This window comes from Chelon labrosus, assembly GCF_963514085.1.
Source record: "Chelon labrosus genome assembly, chromosome: 21".
In the NCBI taxonomy this organism is placed as follows: domain Eukaryota; kingdom Metazoa; phylum Chordata; class Actinopteri; order Mugiliformes; family Mugilidae; genus Chelon; species Chelon labrosus.
Window position 1 is genome coordinate 14801318 of NC_140354.1, and position 27125 is coordinate 14828442.

The 27125-nt window shown below is 46.8% G+C and overlaps 1 protein-coding gene across 1 annotated transcript in view; it reads left to right on the top strand.

Moving 5' to 3' along the window:
- Positions 1-20367: 20367 nt before the first annotated feature.
- Positions 20368-27125, top strand: part of LOC311506500 (ras-related protein Rab-26-like) — a 54395-nt gene continuing 47637 nt past the window's right edge. Inside the window, exons 1-2 of the mRNA XM_084570477.1 lie at positions 20368-20751; positions 22162-22272. Coding sequence (XP_084426603.1) covers positions 20566-20751; positions 22162-22272 — 297 coding nt within the window. The 5' untranslated portion in view covers positions 20368-20565. The remainder of the gene's footprint in view (positions 20752-22161; positions 22273-27125) is intronic.

A 27125-nucleotide genomic window follows, 5' to 3' on the forward strand; every position in this document is an offset into this window, starting at 1 on the left:
GGGTGGCCCGTGTTTACGAGCTCCAGGAGCAGGTCATCTCTGTGCTGAGAACACGGCTGCTGCTGCAGGGGGACTGTTACTAGGTCAGCCCTGGAGGAGCGACCAGGGGATTTCGCCGCGCACGCCTTCTACATCTGTGTGTGCGCGCGCTCGCCCGATGTGCGATGAGTCGGACTTCCTGTGCGCAGCAGTGCGGGGGAACTGAAGATAGATGACCCTCGACCCCGACCACATGTCCTGGTCTGCTGGATGATCACCCACACTTCCGCGTGCGGGGCCTCTCTGCTCCGCTCTGGGCCGGAGAAGTCTCCCGGCTCTGTAGTTACGTTGCAACGTGGCCGCCATCTTCATATTGTTTTCATTGTTCGGCAGTTTTTATGAGCCGTCGTTCCTTTTCAAACGAATTAATTGTCAGTGGGGACGGCATGTGAGGCTGGGTTACGATCATTCAGAGCGAGTTTTTAAAAATTACCACATGTTGAAAATGAAGAGTTTGGCCGTACTGGACGACAGGGTGGAAAGCATACTGTCACCTCTGCATAATTGCCGTGAATGGGTGTGAAAATTGGACAGTAATGGGCAACAGAGTCCATTCTGACCATCCGGCAGTTTCCCCTTGGCCATAAATTCTTCTCTTGTTTCAGTTGGACAACCGTACGAGGGAGGGACTGATCCTAGGGTCAGCGCAACAAACATATTTTATCCGCTTTTAGAAGTCATCTGCACCTTTAAACCTCAATTTGTTTAATCTGTGTTTCCCTCATAAAGCTGAATCTAGCAATTTAAAAGACGATCAGGGAGGTTTTGCACAAGAGAAATCACAGTAAAGAGAGTTCACGCCTTCGTTTACACATTGTTGAATGGCAGGAGTCTTGCATGTGCACAAACGTACTGATTTCCCAGCTTAAAATGAATTTCAGTTTCATGAAAATATCCACGATCTACCGGGAAGTCTCCACCGCCGTTGACCTTTTAACCCCCGGGCTTCCCTGGGAACACAATCATTCCTGTCCTCTCACTCACAGAGCACTAGTCACCGTCTTATGGCAAAACCCCACCACAAGGCTTTCTTTGACTGGCGCCTAATGAGAAGACTATGGCAGGGGATTGCGACCAACGTGGAGAAGTCCGCTCCTTTTTGCTCCTCTCCTTATCAGCCGGTGCATCGCCAAATTATTCAATTATATACATCTCCGCTTTCCGAAAGATTACGCGCGCCCTATTCTGCTCTATTAATGTAGTTAAATACAGTTAAATTGTATAATCACACAGGCTGCAATTAGTGCCTGTCGATAAAGGGGCCAGTATGTCCGTTGGCCCGGGCATGCTCTCCTACAACATCTCAATTCCAGTAATTAAATGTAGGGGTCTGCGTTTTGCTTTATTGGATTTATTTTTACTGATTAGCCCCAGCGCTGACTGATTGGTAAAACAGAGGTGGCGGTGTGTCGGCGGAGACAGAGAGGGGTCTGGCGCAGTGTGTGAGCACGCTGCCGTTCGCCACATGAGAATCCGTCCCGAAGGTTAAAGGTCAGTAAACATGTAATCAATCGTAAAGCCTCTCTGCACCTCCTGCACGAAAGGTGATTTGCTCCCTAAATGAAATGCCTGCTTTACTTCAGTGCCTGCAAACCGCTTGTGTGCAAAGTTAACATCCGTCTGTTGTGTAAGTGTGTGTGTGTGTGTGTGTTTGGAGTGGCATTTGCGGTGTTTATTTAGCCAGGGGTGTCAGACAGATTAGCTGGTGGGTTACAGGTGCTATAAAAGTTGTTGCTTTGGACACGGTTCATGAACAGCGTAATGACTGCAGGCTCATGTTAATCTCACTCCGCCTGGCTCCGACTCGGGGTGCTGGCTGCCTCGGCTGCTGGTCCGGGCTAGCAGGCGTGGAGATGACGCAGAGGAGTAAAGAGCGCTCCGGCGTCAAACCTACTGGCACAGGACGGGAAAGAAGGGGCGAAAAGAAGGAAAGATGGCAAGGAGAAAGGACGCACGGATTGAAAGCCCGAACAAGGAAGGAGCTGGATGTTTGTGTGCAGGAAGGTCGTAATTTGTTATCTCGGACCGACGCCTTTCATCCACCTTTTATCACTGTTCTCCCTTTCTTTATTTGCTCTCCTGTCATTTATCTACAGATACAGAACGAGGTTAGACAGGAGGAATGATTTAGTTTACAGCGAGGGGAGGGACGAGGATGTGCAGGAGCGAAAGAAAACGTGATGGAGAGCGTTTAGTCGCTCAGTGTGTTCTCCTCGGGGGTGGAGGAGGGGGGGCAAGTGTGTTGTGGAGTCCACGCTGTTTGTTTTATTGGTCTTTTGGGGGGAAGAGGAGCAGAGCATTTGCGCAGGATATCAGGAGCCACATGGCCTGCAGTTAGCTTGTGGACGATTCTCAGCTCTTTGAAAGAGCATTGCAAACCACGGATCTGTCTCTTATGGCGTAGTCTGCCCAGTTGCGCTGCCATTAGCAAACTTTCCCCTTATAATAATGATAATTTAAAAAGTATAGTACGAGGAAAGCGTTTGAGAAAACCTGTTGCGTCCTTGGCTGGAGGACTGCCAAGCACTCTGACATGGTTCCCCAATGAGGTAGCGGCTTTGGCCCAGCCAGCAGACAGCCGGCTAAAGAACTCAGGTGTAGCTCCGAACCGCAGTGTTTACGAGGCACAACGCTGGTGTAATCCGAGTAATTGTTTATTACGGGCCTCAACCTATGTTATAAGTAATTACTTTCGGGTGCCCCTTCCCTGTAAAAATCAATTTTGTTTCCTGTCTGGGTGCCTAACACCACAATCTAATCTTCTCTTTCCAAAATGTATGTATTTTACTGCACCTAGTGAATGACATTACATATAATTATTGGTTTTCTGCGAGCTGCCCAGCTGTAAAGTGCATGCATATGCTATTTAGGATCATTAGAGCTTTGATGGTGCAGAGCTATTCCTCAGTGACACTCCATCACCTGTGCCCATAAAGCCCCCCTGTGCCAAGCCAGTTGAGGAAAATTTAAAGTGCAGCACGGCGCTCTAATAGCGGCTTCCTTAATCAGACGGCTGGACAAATTGTAATCATTAGCGCCGCAGTGAGCTACGTGCACAACACGGGTCCTGAAACTCGTTAGACGTGAGTTGAAGAAGCCATCGCACGCCACTCTCACCTGGGTCTGTTCGCCATCGTGCAGCTGAAGCAGTGGTCCCGAGCCCCGGCGAGGCTTACGTCACCTTCAACCACGCGCTTCTCTGACACACATATGTGCGCAGACAATGTCGGGCATGCGTGCGGTAACCCACACAAAGCGTGATTACACTTACAGCAGTTGCACATGGGCGCAAATACCCAGCAGGGTGCAGATACTGCTCACACTCTGATTCACTCTTTTGTCCTTCTGTGCCATGAAGAGCACTGACAACAGCAACAAAAGGCAGTGAGCTGTCACACATGCGGTACCTGTGAACTCGTTGGCTTTTGTTCTTTTGGACATTTGCGGCTTATGAAGTGCCTTAATTACTTAAAGGGGAACTACTGTTTTTTTACAACCTGGACCTTATTTATAGCATAAAATATGGTCGTTTACTCACCCATATAACTTTTGTGTCATTTTCACTCATTTAGGAAATAATTAGATCAATGTATATCCATATAGTGGGAGTGACAGGGGCACCGAAACGCAGACTCTAACTAACACATTATTTATTAAATATTCAGCCATGTTGCAAAAAACTAGCAGTAGCAAATTACTGGTGAACAAGTCGACCGTCGCAGGTGTGCACGCTGCTCAGAGCTGACATCGTCCAGGTCAGAGGTTAGTAGGTCAATCTACAGACCCTGGATGATGATAAAAGGTAACTCCGGACTCAACGGGGAATTGCACTAGCGTAGCATATCAATATATTGGTGAAATGGACGAGTTTCGCTGCAGATAATGTGTTATTTAGAGGCTGCGTTTCGGTGCCCCAATCACTCCCACTATATGGATATACGCTGATCTAAATATTTCCTGAAGGACTACAAATTACACAAATCTGTAGGTCAGTCTACAAACCCCGGATGATGATGACAGGTAACGCCGGACTCAATGGGGAATAGCACTAGTGTATCATAACAAAACATTGGTGAAATGAACAAGTTTTAGAGGCTGCGTCTCGGTGCCCCAGTCACTCCCACTATATGCATATACATTGATCTAATGATTTCCTAAATGAGTGCAAATGACACAAAAGTTATATGGATGAGTCCATTTTTAAAACTTGTCTTAAAACCCATTTCTATTCCTTGGCCTTTTACCCAGCATGAGACATGAGACTTTTTTTTGCTCTGGTTTAGTGCTTTTATTGTTTTTAGTGTTTTATTGTTTTTTTTATTATTATTTTTATTGTTTTATTGTTTTTTTTATAGTTTGTCTCACCTATGTACAGCATTTTGTTTCAGCTGCGGATGTTTTTAAAGTGCTTTATAAATAAAGTTGAGTTGAGTAAACGACCGTATTTTATGCGATAAATAAGGTCCAGGTTGTAAAAAACAGCAGCTCCCCTTTAAGTTTGAACTTGTGCATTTACCTGACGCAGAATATCATTTCTGGACACACCAACAAACCCATATGACTGCGGACACATGAGCACTGTACACATAAGACACACGTGTGCACATCCACACAGCTGCACATGCTTGAGCAAAGCTAGCATCTGTCGCAGATACATCCGTCAGTGCCTCCACATCTGTGTGCTCCGGCTCAGGCTTTTGGCTCCGGGCCCCACACCCCGCACACGTTTCCCTCAACTAGGCTTGGCCTCGAGCCACCTCCCTCCCTCCCGTTCTCCAGCTGAGTGATACATGCGCTAACCTCAGACAGCCATACGGGCCCTGCAGCCTATTTAAAGTATTCCTGATGGGAACGCGATACGGTGGGTTTTAGCCGAAACCTTTTTGATTGAGAGGGAGATGTGACAACTGCCCTGTCTGCGTACCCGTAATGTGGAATGTCTTTTTCATGGCGACACATGTTCAGCACTTTTCTGGCATGCGCACCCGAAAGCGCCAAATGCTGTCCAGCGAACTATCCCTCATCCGTCCAAAGTTTTCTATTTTTTTTTTTTTATAACTTCCTCACACATCAGTTGAGGGACATCACTGAAAGTATTGCTTACAGATGGTGACTGACACAGCACATGCTAGGGCTGTTTTAACGGGACTTTGACTCTTATTTGGTGTGATTTTATTTTTCATACTGAGCACCGTGTCGTGTCCTTTAAAGCGCTGCTGCTGGAGGGTTCAACAGAGGCCGGGTTTGAATCCTGTGATCATGTTGTTATCTTGGCATCTTCGGTGACAGCAGCAGCCCCCCCTCACCCGCCACCTTCAACCCTAACTTACCCTTGCCCCGAGGTCATTAGTCATAAGCAAGGAGGGGGAGGAGGGAGGATTCTGAACAGTGCAGAATGGATCCCATTGTCGTAGCCCCACAGGCCAGAGGGTGCTGTCTCACCCGGGGAAGTATTACCATTTGGACCGCGCTTGCAGCCAATTGTGTGTTGTATTTTTTTTTTCTTTCTTGGGCGTCTGTGCACGTATGTGTCTTGTTTTCGCTCTCTGAATGTGTGTGTGCGTGTGTTTTCTCTCTCTCTCTCTCTCTGCAAGTGCACGTATGTGTTAACGGCGCGTCCGCCCAGACACATCGCCATGGCAACTGCTCTTTTTCGGTCGTCCGCGTGTGACGTGACACCGGCTGACTCCGCCGCATGAGCACGCGAAGCCCTCTCACGAGCTAATTTGTAAACTTGTTGTCTCCCATCGCTTATCGTCACCGCCGCGCCCTGGCGGTATTTGCATGTGGGCTTCTCCGTGCGGCGGCCCGGCGAGAGCGTGTGCGCGAGATAGTGGGTGGAACGGGCAGTCTGAATTTATGCACTTGTGGTCAAATGAATGAATATTAGCATAATCATATCTGGCTGTGACGTGACATTGATGTCATTGCCAGCTTTCTCGGCAAACCGCTTTCTTTCTTTTTTTTTCTCCTCCCCTTTTAAATCAGGTCCCAGAATATTAAGGCCCAATAAAGCGAGTGAGCGCACCTTGTTTGGGGAAATTTGGGCCAAGGGGAAAATCAGCTTTTAATAAGTATGTAAGGGAAAAGACTCAACCTGCCAAAATGGCAGCCGCCCTGTACACTGTTCAACTGGCAAAGCGACAGCCAGCGAAGGAGGGATGGGATTAGGATCCAAGCAGAAATAAGAGTGGTTTTCTCACAGACCTCCTGTTGCAGAGAGACAGCGTGCAAGAATGTGTGAATAAGCTTTTCCCTCCTCGTTATTCTTCTCTGATGCATCATGCAATCCCAAACTTAACAATATAGAAGAAAAAAAAGCGACAACACTCATGTTCGGTTTATCAGCTGTTATGTGACCCGGGCCTGCAAGCGGTTACGTTAACACCGTGACCCAGACCCATCTCTCTGCAGGCCTGCGCTTTCTTTCCTTGCCGTGCTTTACAGGGTGCTAGCAGTTGCATGTTGTGTTGTCCTGGAGTTGAGTCTGAGCAGAGTAGAGCCTGGTGGGGAGGAGGCTTCCAGCATGTTGGAAACCACAGCACCACCGGCGCCAAGTCCAATGAGACGTGAATTATGGCTCCAGCTTCCCCGAAATCAAATAAATATTCTTCCCCTTATTTATTTACTTAGACTCTCATTATGATTTGCAGCCTCTCAGTGATTCTATTGGAGTAGAACGTCTTGCTCGCTCCCTTGTCTCACTTTTTTTTTCTTTTTTTTCCCCCACTATGCATCTGCAGGTCAGACACACACCTGTCACCTGATCTTTTCATTTATTTTAAGGTCTGGATATTTCATCAATGAAGCAACTGCAGGCGGAGTGTAATGATGTAAAGTCGGGATCGGTTGTGCAGCAGCAGGGCTCGCCGTGCCTGCACACCGGCACCGACAGAAGCAAAAAAAAAAAAAACATTCAGCCTACCTATAAACACACACAGGCACTCAAAATGAGTTCTTGGTAGCAACAGCTATCAGAGGCTCTCGGCCATGTGTTGAGTGCAATAATGGTGAAGGCAATGACAGGCTCGGCCCGTGCTCTCAATAAGGCTCCCCGAGTGCTAGGTGTGGAAAGGTGTCTGGCAAAACGCCTGACCGCAGCACTCAAAGAGCACTTTGTCTGCGCACCTCACACCCACCGTACCTGCTCATGTTGTGGAAACAGCCCAGTGTTGTCACACACTTGATTTAATAAAATTGGATCCCCAAAATGAGGCTTCTAGTGTTTCGGGGGGCGCAATAGTCGTAATGGAAACACATATACTCCACCCCCTCACCACCACCGCCGCCGCCGCCGCCCTCCCTTTGGCTTTACAGGCGTCCTTCCAGAGTCAGAGTGAGCGGGGGAGACCTGGGGTAAACGGATACTTCCCCACTGTGAGCCCAGTAGTCTGGGTACGGCACAAGCAACCCCACATCCATCGCGAGCTCATATCTAGCCACGGCTCCTCTCGCGCTCGCTCGCCGCGCACAGACTTGTAAAAATGATGATTGCTTAAACAGAAAAAGTCGAAAGACGGAAAATAAAGGTAGCGGGAGCTGGGGGTTGAGGTGCTGCTGTGGTTTTGTAAGTTGGTTTTGGGATTGGCAGGTAACCTGTTTAGACTCCTGCAGCTTTGGGCTGTAGCGCGACGCGCCTCTGAGCACGCTGCGTGTTCGCAGCAGTGACATTTTACGACCACCCCCCCAAAAAACCGAGCAGGACTTACTGGGCATATTGACGTTTTTTAGAGTATTAACCAGTGTTGGGAAAAGGCTCAGAAGGCATGAGGTTGATGAGATTGCCAAAAAGGTTGGCAGCGCTGGGGAGCTGAGCTTGGAAACCATGGAGCCTACACTATGGACTCTTGGAAAAAGAAAAACGGACTTTGCTGACGTATTCTTAAAGGCCTAAAGACACGTATCCTCACTTGCTTCCTCTTTCCCACGAGGTGTTTCATAAAGACGCGAAGACGAGAGCTGGAAGCCTTTAGATTGACATCTGCGTCTTTGATTGTTTGTCAGCAAACACACGGTTCAGTCTGATTATCCGTTGCTGGCAGCGCTAGACCGCGGACACAGATATAGGAGCACACCGCACACGTGACAGACTCTCTGTTTCGTGTCCTGATACTATAGTGATATTGTGAGCAGATGAAGATCCATATGTGTTTTCCCCGCTTTCTGTACATACTGCGTCTTGGAGCCATTTCCTCCACCCTGGAAAATATTCAGCTCGATCATGTGCACTCCTGCGACGCTATATATGCGCATAGGCTGTGGCGTATAGGGACCATTTGCATGCTTCATAGCATGAATGCGTCCGTAATTATTAGATTTTGCATGTTTTAATTAAATTTTGCACGATTTTATTGGGTTTATATTCAATTTATTTGATTTATATCGCTATTATTTCCAATTCTAATTTCGGCGTAGGAGTAAAAAAGCCAGTTGCGCTCATGGGATGGGGGTAGTTTAATAGCCACTCTGTAAAAAGGTAAACACCGCGGTGGCGGGCGTATTTGTTTACCCGCCAGTGTGTGTCGACACACGGATGTTGCCTGAAGACTCTCGGGAAGGAGCTGGGCGGGGTGTCGGGTGCCTATGTATGCGTCTATGTGTGTGGCAGAGTCCTCAAAGGGCGCCCATTGTGGTCAGAAAGTGGGTGCGACAGAGGCGCCTTATTAACGGCTCGGTTAAGGTTCGACTGCAGGTGAAGAAGGTGGAAAAGATCTCCTTCAGAGCCGCCTCGTTTCTTAATCAGGTCGAATTAGAAGCCGGTGTAGAGGCGAGGCTTTGTAAATGGAAAAGAAACAACGATTCTGGTGTAAACACGCAAATATGAAGGAAAACTGGCCTCAAGTTTCAGGTTTTAGCTCCAGCGAAATTTGCAACCCTTGAACGTGTCCCTGGATTCGGTCTCCAGGCGACGGCCCTGGCCTCGCAGCGAGCGTCCGTGCCTCACGCGGCTCGCCTCCAGCCCAAGCGATCCAGCCCCGGGGTTTGTGAGGTTAAATCTCGCGGCCCACGGCGCGGAGTTTAACGTCCATAATTACACTTTCGCAGGGTATTTGTGAATTTTATGAGCTGAACTTGTGACCCTGGACGCATCACGGAACAATTTAAGATTTCTTTTTCCTCCCCCCTCCCCCCTCCGCCTCCCCCCCACTCGTACATGATAAACATCTGCAAACCTCCCCAGAGCTGACGACGATGACAACTTACATCGCATTATTTTAGAAAAAGAAGAAGAAAAAAAAGAAACTGTTGAAATTTCCCCTTTCCTCTCTCGCTCCCTCGTGCCTTCCCCTGTCCTCTTATCCCACTCTTCTTCTTCCCTCCCATGTGTTTCTGTAGTCTTTGGAGTCTTTCGGAAGGGGGTGAGACAGAAGAAGAGGAGGAGGTGGTGGCGGCGGTGGAGGGTGGGGGGGTACAGATCCTGCTGCACATCTGAGGTTTATTTGGCCTTCCCCCTGGGGAGTGCGGTGAAGCTCTGCATCTCAAGGAAATTGCCAACACTTTCTGGTCAGCTTGACACACTCGGAGACACACTCAGGTCTGCACACAGACACACACACACCGGCCTGAACACAACTTTCTTACTGTCACAGTAACAAGGTTTTCCAGGCCTCTGTGCTAGAACGGTCATCTAGCACACACTCCTTTTGTTTTGCGATTAACAATATTCATTATAAACGCTCTGCACGCGTCCTAAGGTCTTTAGTTAGCGCTGAATTAGCAAGTTCATTTCTAAAAGTCCCTCTTTCCAGGATGATTTGCCTATTTTTCCCACTGTGGAATAAATTAAACTGTTTCTTATCTTATCAAAAAACTGATAATGAGATGTAGTCTTTGGAAACACCAGGGTGCGTTCAAAAACCACTGCAAGGCCTGTTAGTTTGCCGTTTTCCTGCAGAAGAACTTAAAAACTGAGCAAAAGGATTCAAAGTAGTATTTTTATTTTAAATTTTTTGTTATATAGATAAAGCGTTTGATTGTTGCCGTCTGCTCTAACGTCATTTCTTTACTCCAGGCTCCCAGCTCGACGCTAACACAAGAACGGTGCCATCTCACCTCGCGAGCGCCGACTCCTGCTCCTGCTCCCATCCCCCGCTTTCCCTCGCGCATCGATCCCCAACCTGGCGATCCGCTGAGGCCAACATCTGGGGGTCTCGTGGACAGGTGGCTCCTCCCGTGACCCGGACGCACTTATCCCCCGACGCCTGGCGACCTCGACAGGAAGTGACTCTGCCGGGCCAAGTGACCTCCCCTGGTGGCCCTTCCTGTCCCCACGTTGCCTCGCAGGAAGGAAGGATGCGGTCTGTTGTCCTCAGGCGCCGCTCCCTCACTCCCTCGCTCTCCCCTCCTCAGCCTGACTAGAGAAAACAGATTATTGATTCCAGGCTCGTCTCTTCTCCTCGTGCTCCCTTTTTTTTTTCTTCTCCTTCTTTTTGTGTCTCTTCCCCTTTCTCATCTACTTCTCCCATGTCTCAGCGCCCACTTTATCTTATTTCCACGTCATTCCTTTCGTCCTTTGTCATCGTCTCCGCGTCCCTTTGAGATGCAAGCAAACCGCAGCATCCCCAGTACCGTTCAGCTGCACTCATGGGGCTCGCAAGTCCGCTGATTTACGGCCTTTGCTTGACTTCATTTTTATTTTCTGACACTGTTTTGTTTATCCGTGTTATTGTTAATTTATCGGCCATACATTTACATTAAATGTGACAGCCGTTTCATGTGGCGCAGAAAATCCCAAGGTCAGGCTTCTGGGTTTAGTCTGCTCTCAAATGATGCACATGCACAACGTGAATTATAGGACACCATTTGGTCGCGTTTAAGAGGAGAAGGGGACTTCCAGGCAGACGGAGAAAGAAAGAAAGGCAGAAAGAAAGAGATCTCGCTTGACAACATCAAACGGTGTTTTTGTTGTTCTTGGCCGTGGATGAAGAACGGGGACTCGGATCACAAAAAGAAAGAAAGAAAAGAAAAGGTGAGGGGGTCAAGAATAACCACCGCTAACGGCTCGGCCGTCGGTTGCTAACTGTGGACGTTAAATCAATACGGCGAATCAAGTTTTCTGTGTCTGCTGATCCACGTTTTGAGGATGATGAAGGCAGAGCAGAGGGTTTATCAATCCTGGTCTAATCCTAATCTGCCGCCACACAATGATATTATGGTGTAGGCTAGTAGTATTGTTTCTGATGTAGGTGCAGCCGTGTGTGCACAATTTCTGCAACCTGTCTTTACATATAATACAAATTTCACCTAATTAAACTAAAAGTAAACAAAAATTCTTTTAAATGTTAAAAATGCTCAATATTTTGCATGCATATTTAATCCAAAAGAAAAGCGAAACAGTTACGTCTCGCTGTGCACTGTGATTTAAATGTGCTGCGTGCCCGTAGTGTTTTTCGATCGTTCAAATAAAGATAAAAGTTTAAAGCCGCCCGTCAGCTCGCGCCAGCTGTGTCTGTTTTGTTTTTAATGCAAAGGAAAAGGAGATTAGACGCAGAGAGGAGTGCACGTACTGGAACAGAATTCACATCTTGAACTATAACAAATCGCCGGCTGCCCGAATTTGCATGATTCCATTTTGAAGTTTTCAAATGACCTTAGACGTGGACGTAGATAAACTTTATTGATCCACGAGGGAAATTGCTTGGTCACTGTAGCTTAGTTGCACATAAAAAAAAAAAAAAAAAACACTCCTAAGAACCACAAGTAATAGAAAGATTGAATAAAAAAAAGTACAATCTAGTAAAATAAAACAAAATTAGAATTGGCATATGAACAAATGTACAAGAAATAGAGACGTAAGAATATATATTATATACATAGGAATGATAATAAGGTGCAGTAGTGTCCATTAGCATTAATGACATGGAGTTATCTGTTACAGAAAGGTGAGTTGTTGTCCAACTGGACTGAGAACGGTACGAAAGATGTCCTGTAGCGTTGACTCTGGGAGCGGAGCTGGATCCGTGTGTTGGAGAACGAGCTCCGCTGTCCCTCTGTAGTCTGGCGTAGTGGATGAGATGCATTGTCCGTGATGGAGAGCAGTTTGTCCAGTGTCCTCCTGTCCCTTGCTGAGACAAATGTCTCCAACTCACTGCCAATAACATGACCTTCCGTGTATATTTAGATTATTATATCAATAAAATGGAAACAAGGCTCAGAATTCTTTGGTTTTGCTCAAGAGTTGTCATCCATATCTCTAATCAGCTGCAAAAAACATAGATTTAACCGTCTTCTCTTTCATCATTATACTTGCTATGCTTGTGTAGAGTGTAATGGAAATATATTTTGATGGTAACATGCTGCTAACAACACTGGAGGATCGCAGGGGGAGAGTGTGAACTGACCCACAGGTGCTTTTTTTTTTGGTCTGCCTCTATAATGTGAGTCTGCAACTGTGTTGCCACCTAGTGGGACATTTTTCTCACTGTCCTCAGACGACTAGTGCGGTTTAAATCAAATGATATTTAGCGTGTAGCGTTGACAAAGCACGGGTGGCGGACTGAAATAGCTGAATCCAAATTAAATCTGAGGAGTTTTGGCTGTCTGTGTCACGGAACTGTTGGTGTGCGACGGTGAAAATTTCCAGCCGAGCTCCTCCACCCAGTCCTCCGACAAACATCAGGACCAAACATCAAGCCACATCTGGTGCTTGTGAGGGAGATGGACATCAGCGGGGCCGTCACGTTTAAGTTGGGTGGGTGGTAGTGCGTCCCCGCAGTTGCAAAGTGCTGTCATCCTGAATAAATCACATGACTGTCCAAAAGAGGCCCTTTAAATAGTGACTCAGTTTAATACATTAAAAATAAAAAAAGAGAGAGAAATATAAGGACTGGACGAAGGGAGGGTAGAAAAAAAGTTGTAAAAGCAAGGGAAGGTTTGTTTGGCTACATTCTGCTAATTGGTCTCAGTGGTGCCGCTAATGGTTTTAGGTTTATGTCCAAGCTCCACTGAAAAATAAGTGGGGAACCAATAAAGGCCGTAGCTGCTGCGTTTTATGCATTTTCATCAGCGAAAGAAGGAGAATGTGGAGTGAACCAAACTGAAAATGGAGAGTGAAATCACCTAATTTAGAGCCACACGTAGCACATCCTGTTACATGTATTTACCAGATGTTACGTAAAGTGAATTTGGAACGGTTTCATCCATTTCAAGCCACTTTAGGCTTGTTCACTTCAAATGTCAAGCTCGGATTTTAAGATCAGAAAAGTGCACTTTCGTCCACTTTGGCATCTCCAGCGCCTGTCCCCGTCTTTCAGCCCTTTCATGTTGTAAGTGGGTCCTACTCCGGGCCCTCACCAGTCCATTTTGTCCGTCTTTCATCGGCCGCGGCTGAGGCATGCGGCAACAAAGCTCCGCTGTGGTCATGCGGCATCTGTCCCTTCGGTAATCCCGGCGTTATCGGGCCGCACATCAAAGCGTTAAAGGCTTGCATAATTGAGTTAACGAGTGTGTTTGGTGTGTAACCTGATCTTTTATTCCACGGTCACAGAGTGTGACCGCAGATAGAGGCGGAGGGAGAGAGGGAGCGAGAGAGAGGGAAGGGGGACCCGTAAGCCTCGCAACAACTGCGGGTTCACGCTGTGGGCCTGGCAAGCCGCACGGCACCCTGGGCCAGCACCGAGCTAATGAAAAAACAACACTGGGGTAATGTCGGTGCTGAGCTGGGACCGCAGCGCCATGCTCACTGCACAACTGCCCCGGTCAGCACTGGCACTGGCCACAGCGCCAGTTGTCACGGCCTTAATCCTGCATGCTGAATGACCTCATCATCGCCTGCCTGCCTGCCTGCCTGCCTCCTGCCTCCTGCAGCGGCTGCCATGGCTCGTTACTACAGCGGCAAACGGGGTGACTTCACCTACGCAGCGCGCTAACAGTCACATGCAAAGTAGGTGGACGCACTGGTGCAATGTCCAAAACATGCAAAAGACGGTTCGGTTTGCCCAATCTGCAGCTGAGCATTTATTTTTACGGTTATTACCGAGCCATGCAGAGAGTTTTGAGTTTTATTTCCAAGCGCAAAGTAGTTTGGACAAAACTACTTGCAGTTTTTATTGGAACAAGTAGTCCAAAACTGCTGTCAGTATGCCTGAGGACTGCGCAACTGTGCCCGTGAAGTTGTTTTTATTTCAGTTTATCTCCACGATAGTGAAAGTGCAGCAGCAGCAGGAGGAGTAGTTGCAGAGGCCTGTCGAAACTGGATGCGTGTGGGCGGCCGGTCGGGCGTCTGGGTGGATGAATGACAGAGAGAGATACGGGCAAAGTTGATCATTTAGCTGCCATAAAAAAAAAAAAAAAAAATGACAAACACAAGGAGACATATGATGATCGTTTACATATATTGCACTCGCATGAAACGGGATCAAGGCCGTCCTGTACATTCGGACCAAATTGCGCCGAGATGCGTCTATTAACGGACACAAACACAGATGTACGTTCTGTTCGCGAACATACATCCTCACACGGACACAACTCGCGCGTGATGAAAATATAGAGACACTTGCTCCGTTGGCACCTCCTCCAATCACACACGCCGCCTCCACTCCTTCATCCCAGCTGTCACAACTGCAAAAACTCCACAAATACACACACACACACACACACAGACACATTCACACTCTCCCACACACACCACTTTTTTTTTTTTTTTTCCCTGCTCACACCTTTTCCCGCTCACCACGGCTCCCTCCAGTTGGTGCTTGCGTGCCCACACTCGGGCCGCAGCTTGCATGCAAAAGTGCGTGTTTTACACGTGTGCGCCGTCGTCTTTTTCTTTTTTTTTTGTTGTTGTTGTCGTCGCTCCAGCTGAGCGCAGACATTCAGAGGTGCTTACCTCTGGTTCCTGCAGCACTAAGGGAGGAAGCCCGTGTTTTACCCTGGCGTCCTCTGAGCTGTGGAAAAATAACGGCCACCTTAAAACTCAATCTGCTCTGCGTCTGAGAGCGAGGAGACGATTGAAATGGCACCGGGCGATTTGGGCCCGCCCCGTTGTGAATCTCTGCTTTTTGTCTGCTTTAACGCCCCTGTCTACTTCCCGCTCCAAGAGTCCATCTTGATCTGTCTCGCAGACCGGCTTAATGTTAGGACCCTGGAGCTCCGGAGCGGTGTGTGAAATCACTCCCGTGCTGGCTCGGCGTGTTTTCGGTGTGCGACACCAAATGCTTCCTGCGAGACAGCAACACCAAGCGCGAGGTCATAAATCTGATAACCCCGAGCAACAGACTACAGCCACACTGTTGCTTGCAGGAAGCCTGGATTAGCAAAGATTTATGCCCGGCCCTCGGATAACACACACATCACTTGTGAAAGTAGCTCATTCTTCAAGATGACCTGGTGACATCTTGGGCACAAAAGTGACCGTCGGCTTCAGTGTAGAGAAGACGTTTAGATTGAATTTAGCTTAAAAGGCTCATATCCAGCTAAACAAGGAGGCTGAAATAAGGAGCAGATACAGTGGGGAAAATTGGGCCCCTGGCGGTGGTTATTACCGCGTGGAGTTTTTCCATTCTGCTATCCTGGCTCCGGCTCTTACGTCTGGATCTTTTAAAGGGTCCGGCGAGGGCTGGGCGCGTATTATTTTCAACACTTCAGATTAAACCTCGCTACAGCTCTCCGAGGCCTCCCTAACGCGGACCCCCGTTGGGTTACGGCGAAATTAAAAAATACGGAACATCAAAAAACAAATAAAGCGTCAACTGTGAAAACAGAGGTGGAAACTGCGAGCGTGACACCGGGATGCCGCGGTGACGTCTTCGGAAAGGCAATTAACGTTGTCACCTTTCCTTGCGGGGCAGGGGGAAGAGAATTAAACATTCTGTGCGATGACAGATTCGGAGTCGGGGCCTTGGCTTCGCTGGTTTGACACATTAAAATGTGGCGAGAGCGAGCAGAACCGCCGGGGCCGAGGCAGTTTTGTGCAAACATGCCACATTGTTTTTGCAGAGAGCCCGTTCCTTTCCGCTTTCTCCGGGACGCACGGAGGCACCGAGCTTCTTGAAGTTTCGCTTTGGTTTCTCAGGTTGAAATTCGGAAGAGACGTTAATAAATCATTACCTCAGAAGTGATATTTAAACCCAGCGATGAATCTGCATTAAAAATTCAGCTGAATTACAAGTGCTATATGTCAAAAGCGACAGATAATAATAATCTTTTCTCCTCTAACCTAAAAACATCCTCACTATTTAACGGCTTTGTTACATGTCCATCTCCGAGGGTCAAGCGCAGTGACGATCTCAGGTTCTGGGGGGCCCCCCTCCTGTCCAAACTGACAAAATCTGCCATAGGATAGATAGAAGAGGGCCCCTATGAGGGAAATATGAAGTATTGTCAATGCACTGCAGGGCCTCCTTGTGCCAAAATGCAGCCAGATTGAGGCCCACTGTCTCATTGTTTTTCCACGGGGCCTCAAACGATCGCCAGCGCACCCCTGGTCGAGAGCTTTGGTCGAGAGGGGCCACAAGATGACGCGGAGGGGTCGTGAGGTATTTAGCAGGAAGTGAACGCACAGTTATACATGTTATTGTTGCCTTCCATGACCAGTGTCTGAACCTACAGTGCTTATTTTTAAGGGGTCACGAGACAGAGCGGCCGAGAGCTACTATGTGAAATAAATAAACGAACAAACGGAGCTGTTTAACTTGTCCAGTGGTGGCTGATTTTTGAGGTACTCGTAAAACTCATAATGGACATGATAGGCATCGTACTGTTCACAATTATGGGATAAGTGCTCTGGGGTTAAAAGTCTGATTTTTCATGACGGCCATTATGGAATTAAAGTCTAAATAAGGCCTCCCTGATGTAGTTGAGATAAACACAATGCCTGTAATATTATACAATAATCTATTCTGGATGTCATTCATTAAGACATGACTGATATAACTGGATAAATTGTTTTATTGAATTCTAATCTCCTCTCTCTGTCTCAAACGCACGCACACACACACACACACACACACACACACACACACGCTGTGTCTTTTCCTTGTTTAAGACGCCTGAGGGAGCGAATAAGTGCCAGGCAGTACCAGTCCACTGTTGGTTGCTTTCGCCAAAGCCTGACAAACAGGAGTGCAGGCTGGCAGGATGCCCCCCCCTATCCCGCCACCACCACCCCCTCTATCCCTCCCTCCCTCTATCCATCCCTCCCTCCCTCCCTCCCTCCCTCCGAGCAGCACCCGGGCCACGGGCAGCTGAGAGAAAGCGCGGCCAACAGATCAACAGTTGCTCCGACTTTGCTTGAGCGACTGACCGGGCTGCCGCACGCCACCCTGCCCACATTCGGAGTTGGAAGGGGGGGGGGGCACCTGACCCTGGGTAAACTGACAAATGCCTGGCGTTTGGGCGTGCCCGCAGATTGATGTGACCCCGAGGGCCTGGTGACCTTTCTGCGCTGGGCACACGGATGCACGCGCGAATTCGCATCCACCCTCTGTCTGCCTTATGTTCCCGGTCATAATGTTCTGTTTTGTTTTTCCAAAGCACATCGACCGAGCACATTGCACTTGCACTTGCACTGCTTGAGTTACCGTCTAAGGGTGATTATTAGCATGCTGAAGCGACCGAGTGCATCGTGAATCCACTGCTACGCGGTATTTGACACTAAAAGAAGGGCTTTAACCCGTTTTGTTAGTCTTAGCAAAGAGAAGCTAGATTTCTTTATCCGGATCCTTTTATGTGCTCCTGCTGCCGTGCATTTTGACACCCCGAGGCAAAAAAACCTAAGCACATGATACACTAACTATACATTATCGCTTTGCAACGTACAGTACGGTCGTTGAGCATATTTAACTAATCTTGACAAGGCTGTTAATTTCTCTGAAACCCGGGACGGATTCCAGCGACTATCCGCGTCGCTTATTCCCTCCAAAATGCCCAGCTGTTGCCGAGGTAGACAGCTGCTTTGGGGGGCAGAACGAATCTCAGCTGTCGAAGGGGAGCTGAGCGTGGGGGTCGGCGGATTTTGGGGGGTTTGTATCCCCTTCAAACCAACGCTCTCTGCCCGGGGCATGACGTTGGGCACGGTGTAAAAAAATAAAAAACCGCTGACAGGCAGCAGATTTAGGAGCAGCGTCCAGGGGCAACATGTGTCTGCGTGTTTACAACCGACCTGCAGGACACCGGGTCACCATCTTTAACTCCAACTTGGTGCAAAAAGAAGAAAATAAAAAAAGAGGAACAGGGCATGTTTGGTGCTTTAATGTTAGATTACGCTGAAATGTGATTTTGACATCAAACGTTTACCACAGTTAATGTCTCTCACATGGCGGTGAGCTGAGAAATTGGGACTAAAGCCGCTGACAGATCCAGCGAGAGGTGAACGCGCTGCGTTTTCATCCACCGCTGCACTATGACCTTTCCGTGTGCATGACTCAGCCTGTTTTGTTGCCGCTGCGTTGTTTGTTTCTGGATTTATTTTCAAATCTGATAAATTGGAGAAAAAAAAGAAAAAAAAAAGAACAAACGCACTAAAAAAAAAAAAAAAAAAAAAAAAAAACCTCTGTGAAAATTTAGCCAAGTATTATTCATAAGGCTCACTGCAAAGGTCGGGAGTAATACGAGCTCGCTTCAGTCTCATGTTGTGGGAATCAAACCAGGTCTCTGGACTATGATCTTCAAGGATATACTAATGGGCCTGGACAGGCTGGCACTTGAACAGAAACACAGTTGTACGATACATAAATTTCATATTGCATAACAGACTGGATTACAGAGGGGGGGGGAGCAACACAGCATCTCATTACCGGCCGCAGAGGATCAGGGTCTAATCAGAATATGTTCTTTTCTGCAAATGTGGACAATATGTGGAGTGACATCGTCCATGTCGCGGGGTATGAGCTGTGCTGTGAGTTAGAACGGGACAGGGGTAGAGTCACAGAGACTCAAGCGACCGTCCTTTTCTAAGGCTGGTGGGACGTGGGGGATAAAAACCGTGGCCTATGCAGAGATTATCACTGATATTAAACCGATGGGTTTCAATTTAATTGGGAATGTGTGACATGCATGTCGGAAAAGATTGTTTTCCAAACTGTAATCTAACCGTGCCATGCTCCAAATTGCTAAAGCTCATCATATAACAAAAAACACATTTATTTTCTGGGGGACAGAAACATACTCAATCACTTCAGGTCTAAAGACTGACTTGAACCTTCTTCATTATTATCGTTGTGCTGTTTTGTAAGTGACTTTCTAGTTTATGTTCCCATACCGCCCTCTTGTGGCGCAGTGTTGAAATCACACCTCCAGCGTGTTCCACAGGTGGCTCATGGGATTCAGTAGATTTCCTCAGTTCCACATTACTACTACTAACCATCACCGTTATTGCATCTATTTCTTGGCTGAAATATAGTAAAGTCAAAGTTTAATGTCTTCTAATCTAATTCCCTTCAACCTCATCTCATAGATCATAACATTATGACCACCTTCCTAATATTGTGTAGGTCTTCCTTGTGCCTCCAAAACAGTTGTGACTCATCAGAGAATGGACATGGGCCTTCTGAGGGTGTCCTGTGGTGTCTGGCAACAGGATGTTGTTAGTGGGGGGGTCTGTGGGTCCTATGGGTTGAAGGGAGGGGTCTCTGTGGATCATCCCACAGATACTTGATCAGTCAGGTCAACACCTTGTGCTGTTTATCACGTTTTTTCTTTAGTTGTTCCTAAAGCGTTTTTGTCTGCATCCTGCTGGGGATGGTTGCTGCCATCAAGGAGTGTCATTGCTCTGAGGTGGGGGTGCCTGGTCTGGTCTGGTCTAGGTGGGTGCTACATGTCTAGGTAACATCCACACTAATGAATGCCAGGTCCAAAAGTTTCCCAGCAGAACACTGAATTGTCACAAGATGAGGGTCAATGTTATTTACTTCACCTTTCAGTGGTTTTAATGTTGTGGCTGATCAGTAGGTATCCTGCAATTTATTATGAAGGTTTGTGAGCACTGGATTAATCAATCCAAATGTTTCTGACTATCAGCAAAATACAGTATATGCATAATGATGAAGATTATTCTTTTCTTCAGCACCATGGACAGCGTTCTGTGCCCTCCATCCATCCACATCATCGACAGTGATTCATTTTTCTATGTTTGTTTTAAATGTGGTATAGTTCATCTCAAATGTGAGGATTAAAAAAAAAAAAAAAAAAAAAAACTTGTTTTATTTGTCACTGCCCACGCTCCCCGATCGCTGTGCGCTCAAGGTGGAGTTTGGTGCCACATCACATGTAACTGCTGCCGCTCCAAAGCGCAGCGCCGAAGCTGTTGTCCTGAGGAAGAGCGAGCTGTCAGGAGCAGGAAGCGGCGGATCAACAACGGAAGCGAGAGCATGTTGCGTTTCGCGACAATTACACTTTGAGTCGAGAGGTGTTTGAGGAGCATGCTCCCAGCGCGCAGGTGAAGAAAAAACAGCAACCAGCTCGTTTAACTTCTCTGCTGCTGCAACTTTTTTCCCTTTTTGTTTCTTTTGCACCGACCCCTCGGCAGACTCGAGTGCTTTTGCTTGTCTGATTCTGCTGAGATTCACAGTTTTGAGAGATCTTGACAAAATGTCTCGCAAGAAGGCAGTCAAAGGCAAAGCCGCGGCCAGCAGCCCGTCCGCGGGCAGCCCCGCCGGGAAGGGGACCGGGAAATCTGCGAGAGGCAGCCCGAGCATTGTTCCGATGAACGGGGTGGTCCACCCCAGCAGACCCTCCATCAGCAACAGCAGCGAGTTTTACGACATCGCTTTCAAGGTAAGCTGCGCGCTGCAAAAAAGTAGTATTGTGCATTTAAAAACGCGCGTGCCCTGCTCGATCCCCCCGCTGCGTGAGTTGTTTTTCTGTTTGGGTTTTTTTTTTTTTTTATTGTCTCCCGCTTCACGGGCGACCTTTTAATTCAAGCGAGCCTGCACGAGGACAGCTGTGTCAATAAACACGGGATGGATGACCTGGAAACAACCGACGCACAAACAATTCGCTGTTTCGCAGCCCGGCTGGACGTGCACACACCTGAGCGGCGCAGGTTTGCGTTTTATGGAGCGAGACGCGAGCACATGTTTGCGTAGAGCCGCCGCTTCACCGCAACACAAACACAGACTCACACCCACTGATTCTCAGCGTGTACTCCCAACATGGCTCCGAGGGACTTGTGCCACCTACTCCCTGTTTAGTTTTAGTTTTTTTTTTGAAGCAGCTGTTTCATGTGAAGGCAGCGATTCCTTTATGTTCTTTTTTGTTGTTGAAGAAGTAAATCGATTATTTTAATCCGCTTATGAAGGATATTTTTGGTTGATTACTTGTTTTTTGTCAGGCTGAAGGACTATCATTTTCACAATGTACAGAAAAAGTCCCATTCTCCAGTTTTAATGAGCATATAATATCTGAGGAGCAGTATTAACTGCATCAGGGCATGTATCCAAACTTTGGGTGTTTTCAAAAGTCAAGTTTTGCTTTAACATTTGGTTTAATGCTGCAAACCTGCAGTCTCCAGGTTACCTGTTCACAAGGTATCTACCACTACTTGATTTGAAATAAAGGAACTGTGCCCACTTACTGCTCCCTCTGATCATTAATCTGCATTGAATCACTAAAGAAATTGATTGCATTTAAATATAAAAGACAAGAGCAGCGAGAGATCAGGATACACCCCTTGCACACTCATGCAACGATTAAGATGCAGAGTTCCTTGAGGGGGAAGATCTGTTAACCCCCTTGCAACGTCGTGTATCTGTTCCTTGACCTTGTCGCGGTACATCCCTTCCTTCCTCTTCCTCTGTCTTTCATTTACCGAATCTGCTTCCTCCACGGACCTGCGAGGCACTTTTTTCTTTTTCCGCAGTCTTAAGTCCCCCCCAGTCCCTCGGCTAACCTGATAACAGCAATCACATGAAACATTTAACCTAGCCCAGCACGGCCGCTTGTTCAGCATGAGTGAAATGCAACCAAGTGTGACAGTTGTGCGCAGGAACCAAGGGCACCCATTGGTAACCATAATGAGCGTACACCCTGTCGCCGACCGGGCACCAAGGATGGATTTAGTCAAGTAATAATTCAAATGTTCGGAGCACAAACCGTCAGGCACCGACACCTCCGACTGTGCATTTTTGTTCCTCACAGTTGAGCCTTCCTGCCTGAGTTATGGTCCCTCTTGTTCTCCTGTTGCAGGTCATGCTGGTTGGAGACTCCGGCGTGGGGAAAACCTGCCTGCTGGTGCGATTCAAAGATGGAGCGTTCCTGGCCGGCAGCTTCATCTCCACCGTCGGGATAGACTTCAGGGTGAGTTTAAATTAAACGAAACGGGCCTGTACAACGAGGCAAATTCCCCACATGCGTGCGCTTTCACGTTTAGTACCTCTTGTTAAACGGGGCCATGTGCTAATGGGATTTTTCCACGACCATTCAGTGTCTTTACTTGCCCCGGAGCTATAAGTATTTCCCGTTTCAGAAGTCTCACAAGATAAGATATTGATTTCTTAAATTAGTTTGACATGCTTTAGTTTTTTAGCCTCCCTGGGTGATAACGGCGTCTGCCATGTGCTAGTTCCATTGTCTCACAGCACGGGCAGCCAGGAAGAAACTTGTTGGTCTTTTCCAACCATAGACTGTATATAAATATGGACAACGTGTCGCCATTTCCTTGCATTGGCCAAACTGATGCTATTTTCACGGGGATCCGGGTGGTGCTATGGTTCAGAATCGGAAAATATTCAGCCATGTTGCAAAAAACTAGCAGTAGAAAATTACAGGTAAACAAGCCGACCGTCGCGGGTGCGCGCAGTGCTCAGAGATGACATCATCCAGGTCAGAGGTTAGTAATGCAATCTACAGACCCTAGATGATGATAACAGTTAACTCAGGACTCAACGGGGAATAGCACTAGCGTACGATAACAAAATATTGTTGAAATGGACGAGTTTCGCTGCAGATAATGCGTTATTTAGAGGCTGCGTTTCGGTGCCCCAATCACTCCCACTATATGGATATACGCAGATCTAAATATTTCCAGAAGGACTACAAATTACACAAATGTTGTATGGGTGAGTAAACGATCGTATTTTATGCCAGAAATAAGGTCCAGGTTGTAAAAAACAGTAGTTCCCCTTTCATGTTGGATCGTACATTGTATTGTTTTTTTTGGCGAGGCAACTGGTAGTTGCCATTATGTCACTTCCTGTTTCTTTAGCGTCAAATAAGTAACTAAAATTAAACTTTTCCAAAAAACTGACACTTGAACATTCATCAACATTATATTAACTACCTAAAGTGACAGAAACAATCCTTGAAAAAAAATTATTTGACTCATATTTTACTCGGAGCTTATGACCTATACTGCAGCCAGCCACCAGGGGGCGCTCTACTTGCTTTGGCTTCACTTTTGAGGAACTGTTCTGCCATCCTTCTTTATACAGTCTATGTTTCCAACGATCACATTTGGGTGTTTAACTGTTCGAGAGACAGAAATCTGCCACGAGTTCAGACGTGGCACTCACTTTCAATCGCTGGGTCTAATCTAGCAGCCCACTGTTACCTCTTGTGAATTGTCTTGACTGTCTGAGATGAATCCACAGATTTAGCGTTACGTTTCTGCAGTGTTACACAATTCGGAATAGACAGTTTATATAAAAAAAAAGCACAAAAATCGATCCGGTGCTACCAAAAATATCTTTTTGTCAGATCCCGGCACCTACTTCTACCCACAATGCAATTTGACTTCTGGGAGCATTGTGCTAGTAGCAGCTAATGTAGCCCTGAGCCACTAAAGAGGTCTGCTTGGCCTCTTCCAAACACCCCCAGATTTTTTATTTATTTATTTTTTTAAATATAATAGAATTTTTTTTTTTTTAAATATATTTGCACTTCACCAGTAGCAACAAGAGGCATTTTCACATATGCAGTAGGACTCTCTAAGGACTGAGAACAGACCACGGCACTCATCTCCTGCACCTCTCCTGCCTAATCAACGTATCTGTAAAATGTTGAAAGCGTTTTACTCTGTATAAACTCAACAATATACATACTCTTTGAACTGCAGCACTCACATAGACTACCATTATGTGTGTGTGTGTGTGTGTGTGTGAGATGCTTAAGTATCCAGCCATTGTATAGCCCTCTGTGTGGGTTGGATGAGTTCGTGGGCGGATGAGCAGTTGATTTATTTACTTATGTAACGTCTCTGATAACACAGTCTGTGGCGCTGATGCACACTCAGGCCTATCTAAGCAAGGGCGACGGCTTCATCGGCCCTCTCCGCCTGCTGCGTTTACCTCTAATGGAGGAAAGGGGAGGAAACTCATAAAGTTTAGTGCTTAGTCGGCTCCTTTGTCGTATTGACTTATTATTTAATTGCAGTGAAGCACACAGCTGTGTGAGATGAATAATATTACTGTCGTCCTCCCGTTCCACTTCTGCATGGATCCTTGTTTGGCGTTCTGTCTTATAGTACTAGTGAAATACACCGATCAGGTGTAACATTATGACCACTGACAGGAGAGGTACAGTAAATGACATTGACTCTCATCTTGTGACAGTTCAGTGTTCTGCTGGGAAACCTTTGGACCTGGCATTCATTCAGGTGGGTTTTACTTAGACATGTAGCACCCACCTAGACCAGACTAGACCATAGCAATGACACCCAGCAGGATGCAGCCTGACACAGGCATACACATAAACGGTTTAGGAACAACTCCAAAAAACAAGGTGTTGACCTGGCCTCCAAACTCACTAGACCCCCTCCCCTCAACCCATAGGACCCAAAGGCCCCCCCACTGACAACATCCTGTTGCCAGACACCACAGGATACCCTCAGAAGGCCCATGTCCATTCTCTGATGAGTCACAACTGTTTTGGAGACCTACACAATATTAGGAAGGTGGTCATAATGTTATGGCTGGTCAGTGTATGAGTTGATGGCAATTATTTTTCATATTTATTTGACAGTTTGTGTACATAATGGGTGAAACTAGACGTGACATGCATGTTCACGATCGCATTCATGTTCAGTTCCACTGTATTCAGGTGCACGCTCGTTAATTTTTAAGTTTGTTTGAGAAGTTGAGAGACCCGAAGTTTCTGCCGAGCAGGAACAACTTGAAGGCCCCCTCGGTGTTTGTCTTCCCACGGAGGATACACGGAGAGACGGGGGAGTGATCGTTATTTTTAGGGAAGGCGGTTTTGATCCCCTTTTAGTTGGTGGGAAAGAAAAGCAATTTGTCTCGTATGGGGATTTGATCCGGTTCCCACTTCAAAGCTCCAGCGAGATGCAAGATGTTTTCTTCCCCCTCTTGTTTACTGTAGTCCTCGTTTAAACCGCAACATGTTCTCGGGATTACAGCGCTGCGCTGGCGCGTTGTTAGCCTTAAAAAAAAAAAAAAAAAGAAAAAAAAAGAAAACACCAGTGCACAATTTAACCCTACACCTGTGCACTCATGTAAAGAGTGAAAAATGAAACCTGATGTTATTCATGCATGTAGCGCTTACCTTCTTTAATCTCATTCAGACTGATATATAGTAGTAACAGTAATAGGAATATGGTCCTGTGGCGCATCAGGGTAATTGGATGCAGATTCACCAATATAGCTGCCTAATGAATCAAACAGAGAGACTGCCATATGACTCTGTTGTGTGTGTGTGTGTAATGGAAATTAAAAGAAATATAACATTTACTTACAGGTAGTAAAACCCAGTCGTCTTCTGGGGTTTGTTCATGCTACATTTCATCCCAGAGAGCCAGCGAATAATACAGTACGCTTCCGGTAAAAAGCGCAGTTGTCGAGGCCATCCGTTGCCGCAGTAACGCCGGCGCTAATTGATGGACAAGTGACCGTGATGGACCGGAGAGCAGAGCCTGTCTTTATGCTTGATTATAGGCCTCATACGGAAGAGTTCTCTGGCTCGTGTGCGACTGAGTGCTTTTTATTTATTTTTTTATTTTTTTGGACTTCAGTCAGGAGGGCACAAGCAGCATCTGAAAGGCGCCAGGTGGGTGTAAATGACTCTTGCGACTCAGGCCAAATTTCTCTTTTGAGTCAAATGGCCTCCGAGGTGTTCTTCATGCTGCATGTTTAATGCATCTCGTTCACTACTTTCTACCTCTCTATAGCCAATCTACACATACTGCGCCGCTTCTTACACGTCGTTATGGACTTCTTCAGGGTTCAGGGTTCCCAGTATGTGGAATATGATACTTATTTCTTCTATAACCAGAGGCAGGTCTGCAGTTCTGAGGAGAAACAAGAAATAATCTGTTAGAAGACTCCTCCAAGCTTGATTCTTGTCATCAGGCTCTTGCTACGCAGGGCATATCCAGGGGTTCTCTCCAGGTACTCCGGCTTCCTCCCACCGTCCAAAGACATGCTTGTTAGGTTAATTCTAATTTTCGCACGGGGACGCAACTTAAAATGTGTGTGGAAGTTACCAAATATGGTTCCTCGCCCTATAAAGGCTTAATTTGACCTGTTGTGTTAACAAACCGTCCGAGGCCTGGTGCAGTATCCCCACTGAACTTCAGCTGCTGAGGACAAATTCACTGCACTCAGGTGACCTCGGTGAACAGTGAGCACTGGCTGGACCTCCTCTGAATTAGGTGAGGTGCGCTTGCTTCTTTTAAATTATCTATTTTTTTTAATTAGTTGCCAATAAAATAGACGATGAAACTGTGTCAGCGGAGAGTTCGCTCTAAGAACTTTTTGTTTTTTAGTTGCGGCCTCGAAACTGGTTCACACCTGCTGCAATAAATCGACCTCTACAGTCTTCCTTTTCATTTCAGAGATATTAGGCTGAGGTCTGTTCCACTTGTTTTCCAATTAATCCAACAAGAAAATGAAATGACACCGTGGTCGATTATCATTACTCAGAGACACAAGAAAATGTTGTTTGCATGCTCCCCATTGCATGGATTCATTGATTTTTGTTTTTATTTTAATAGAACAATCCACTTTTTACTCTGAAAACTTATATCCATGTGTAATTTTGTCATTATTTTCTTGGTTCAGTCAGCTTAGACAGCTAGGCATTGTAGTTTGGGACTGTCTTCAACCAGTTAACATACCTGTTATTCGCTTAATTGTTCATTTGCAGTATTATGGGTCTGAGTCTGAATATACGTATTGTACTACTATACTAATAATTCC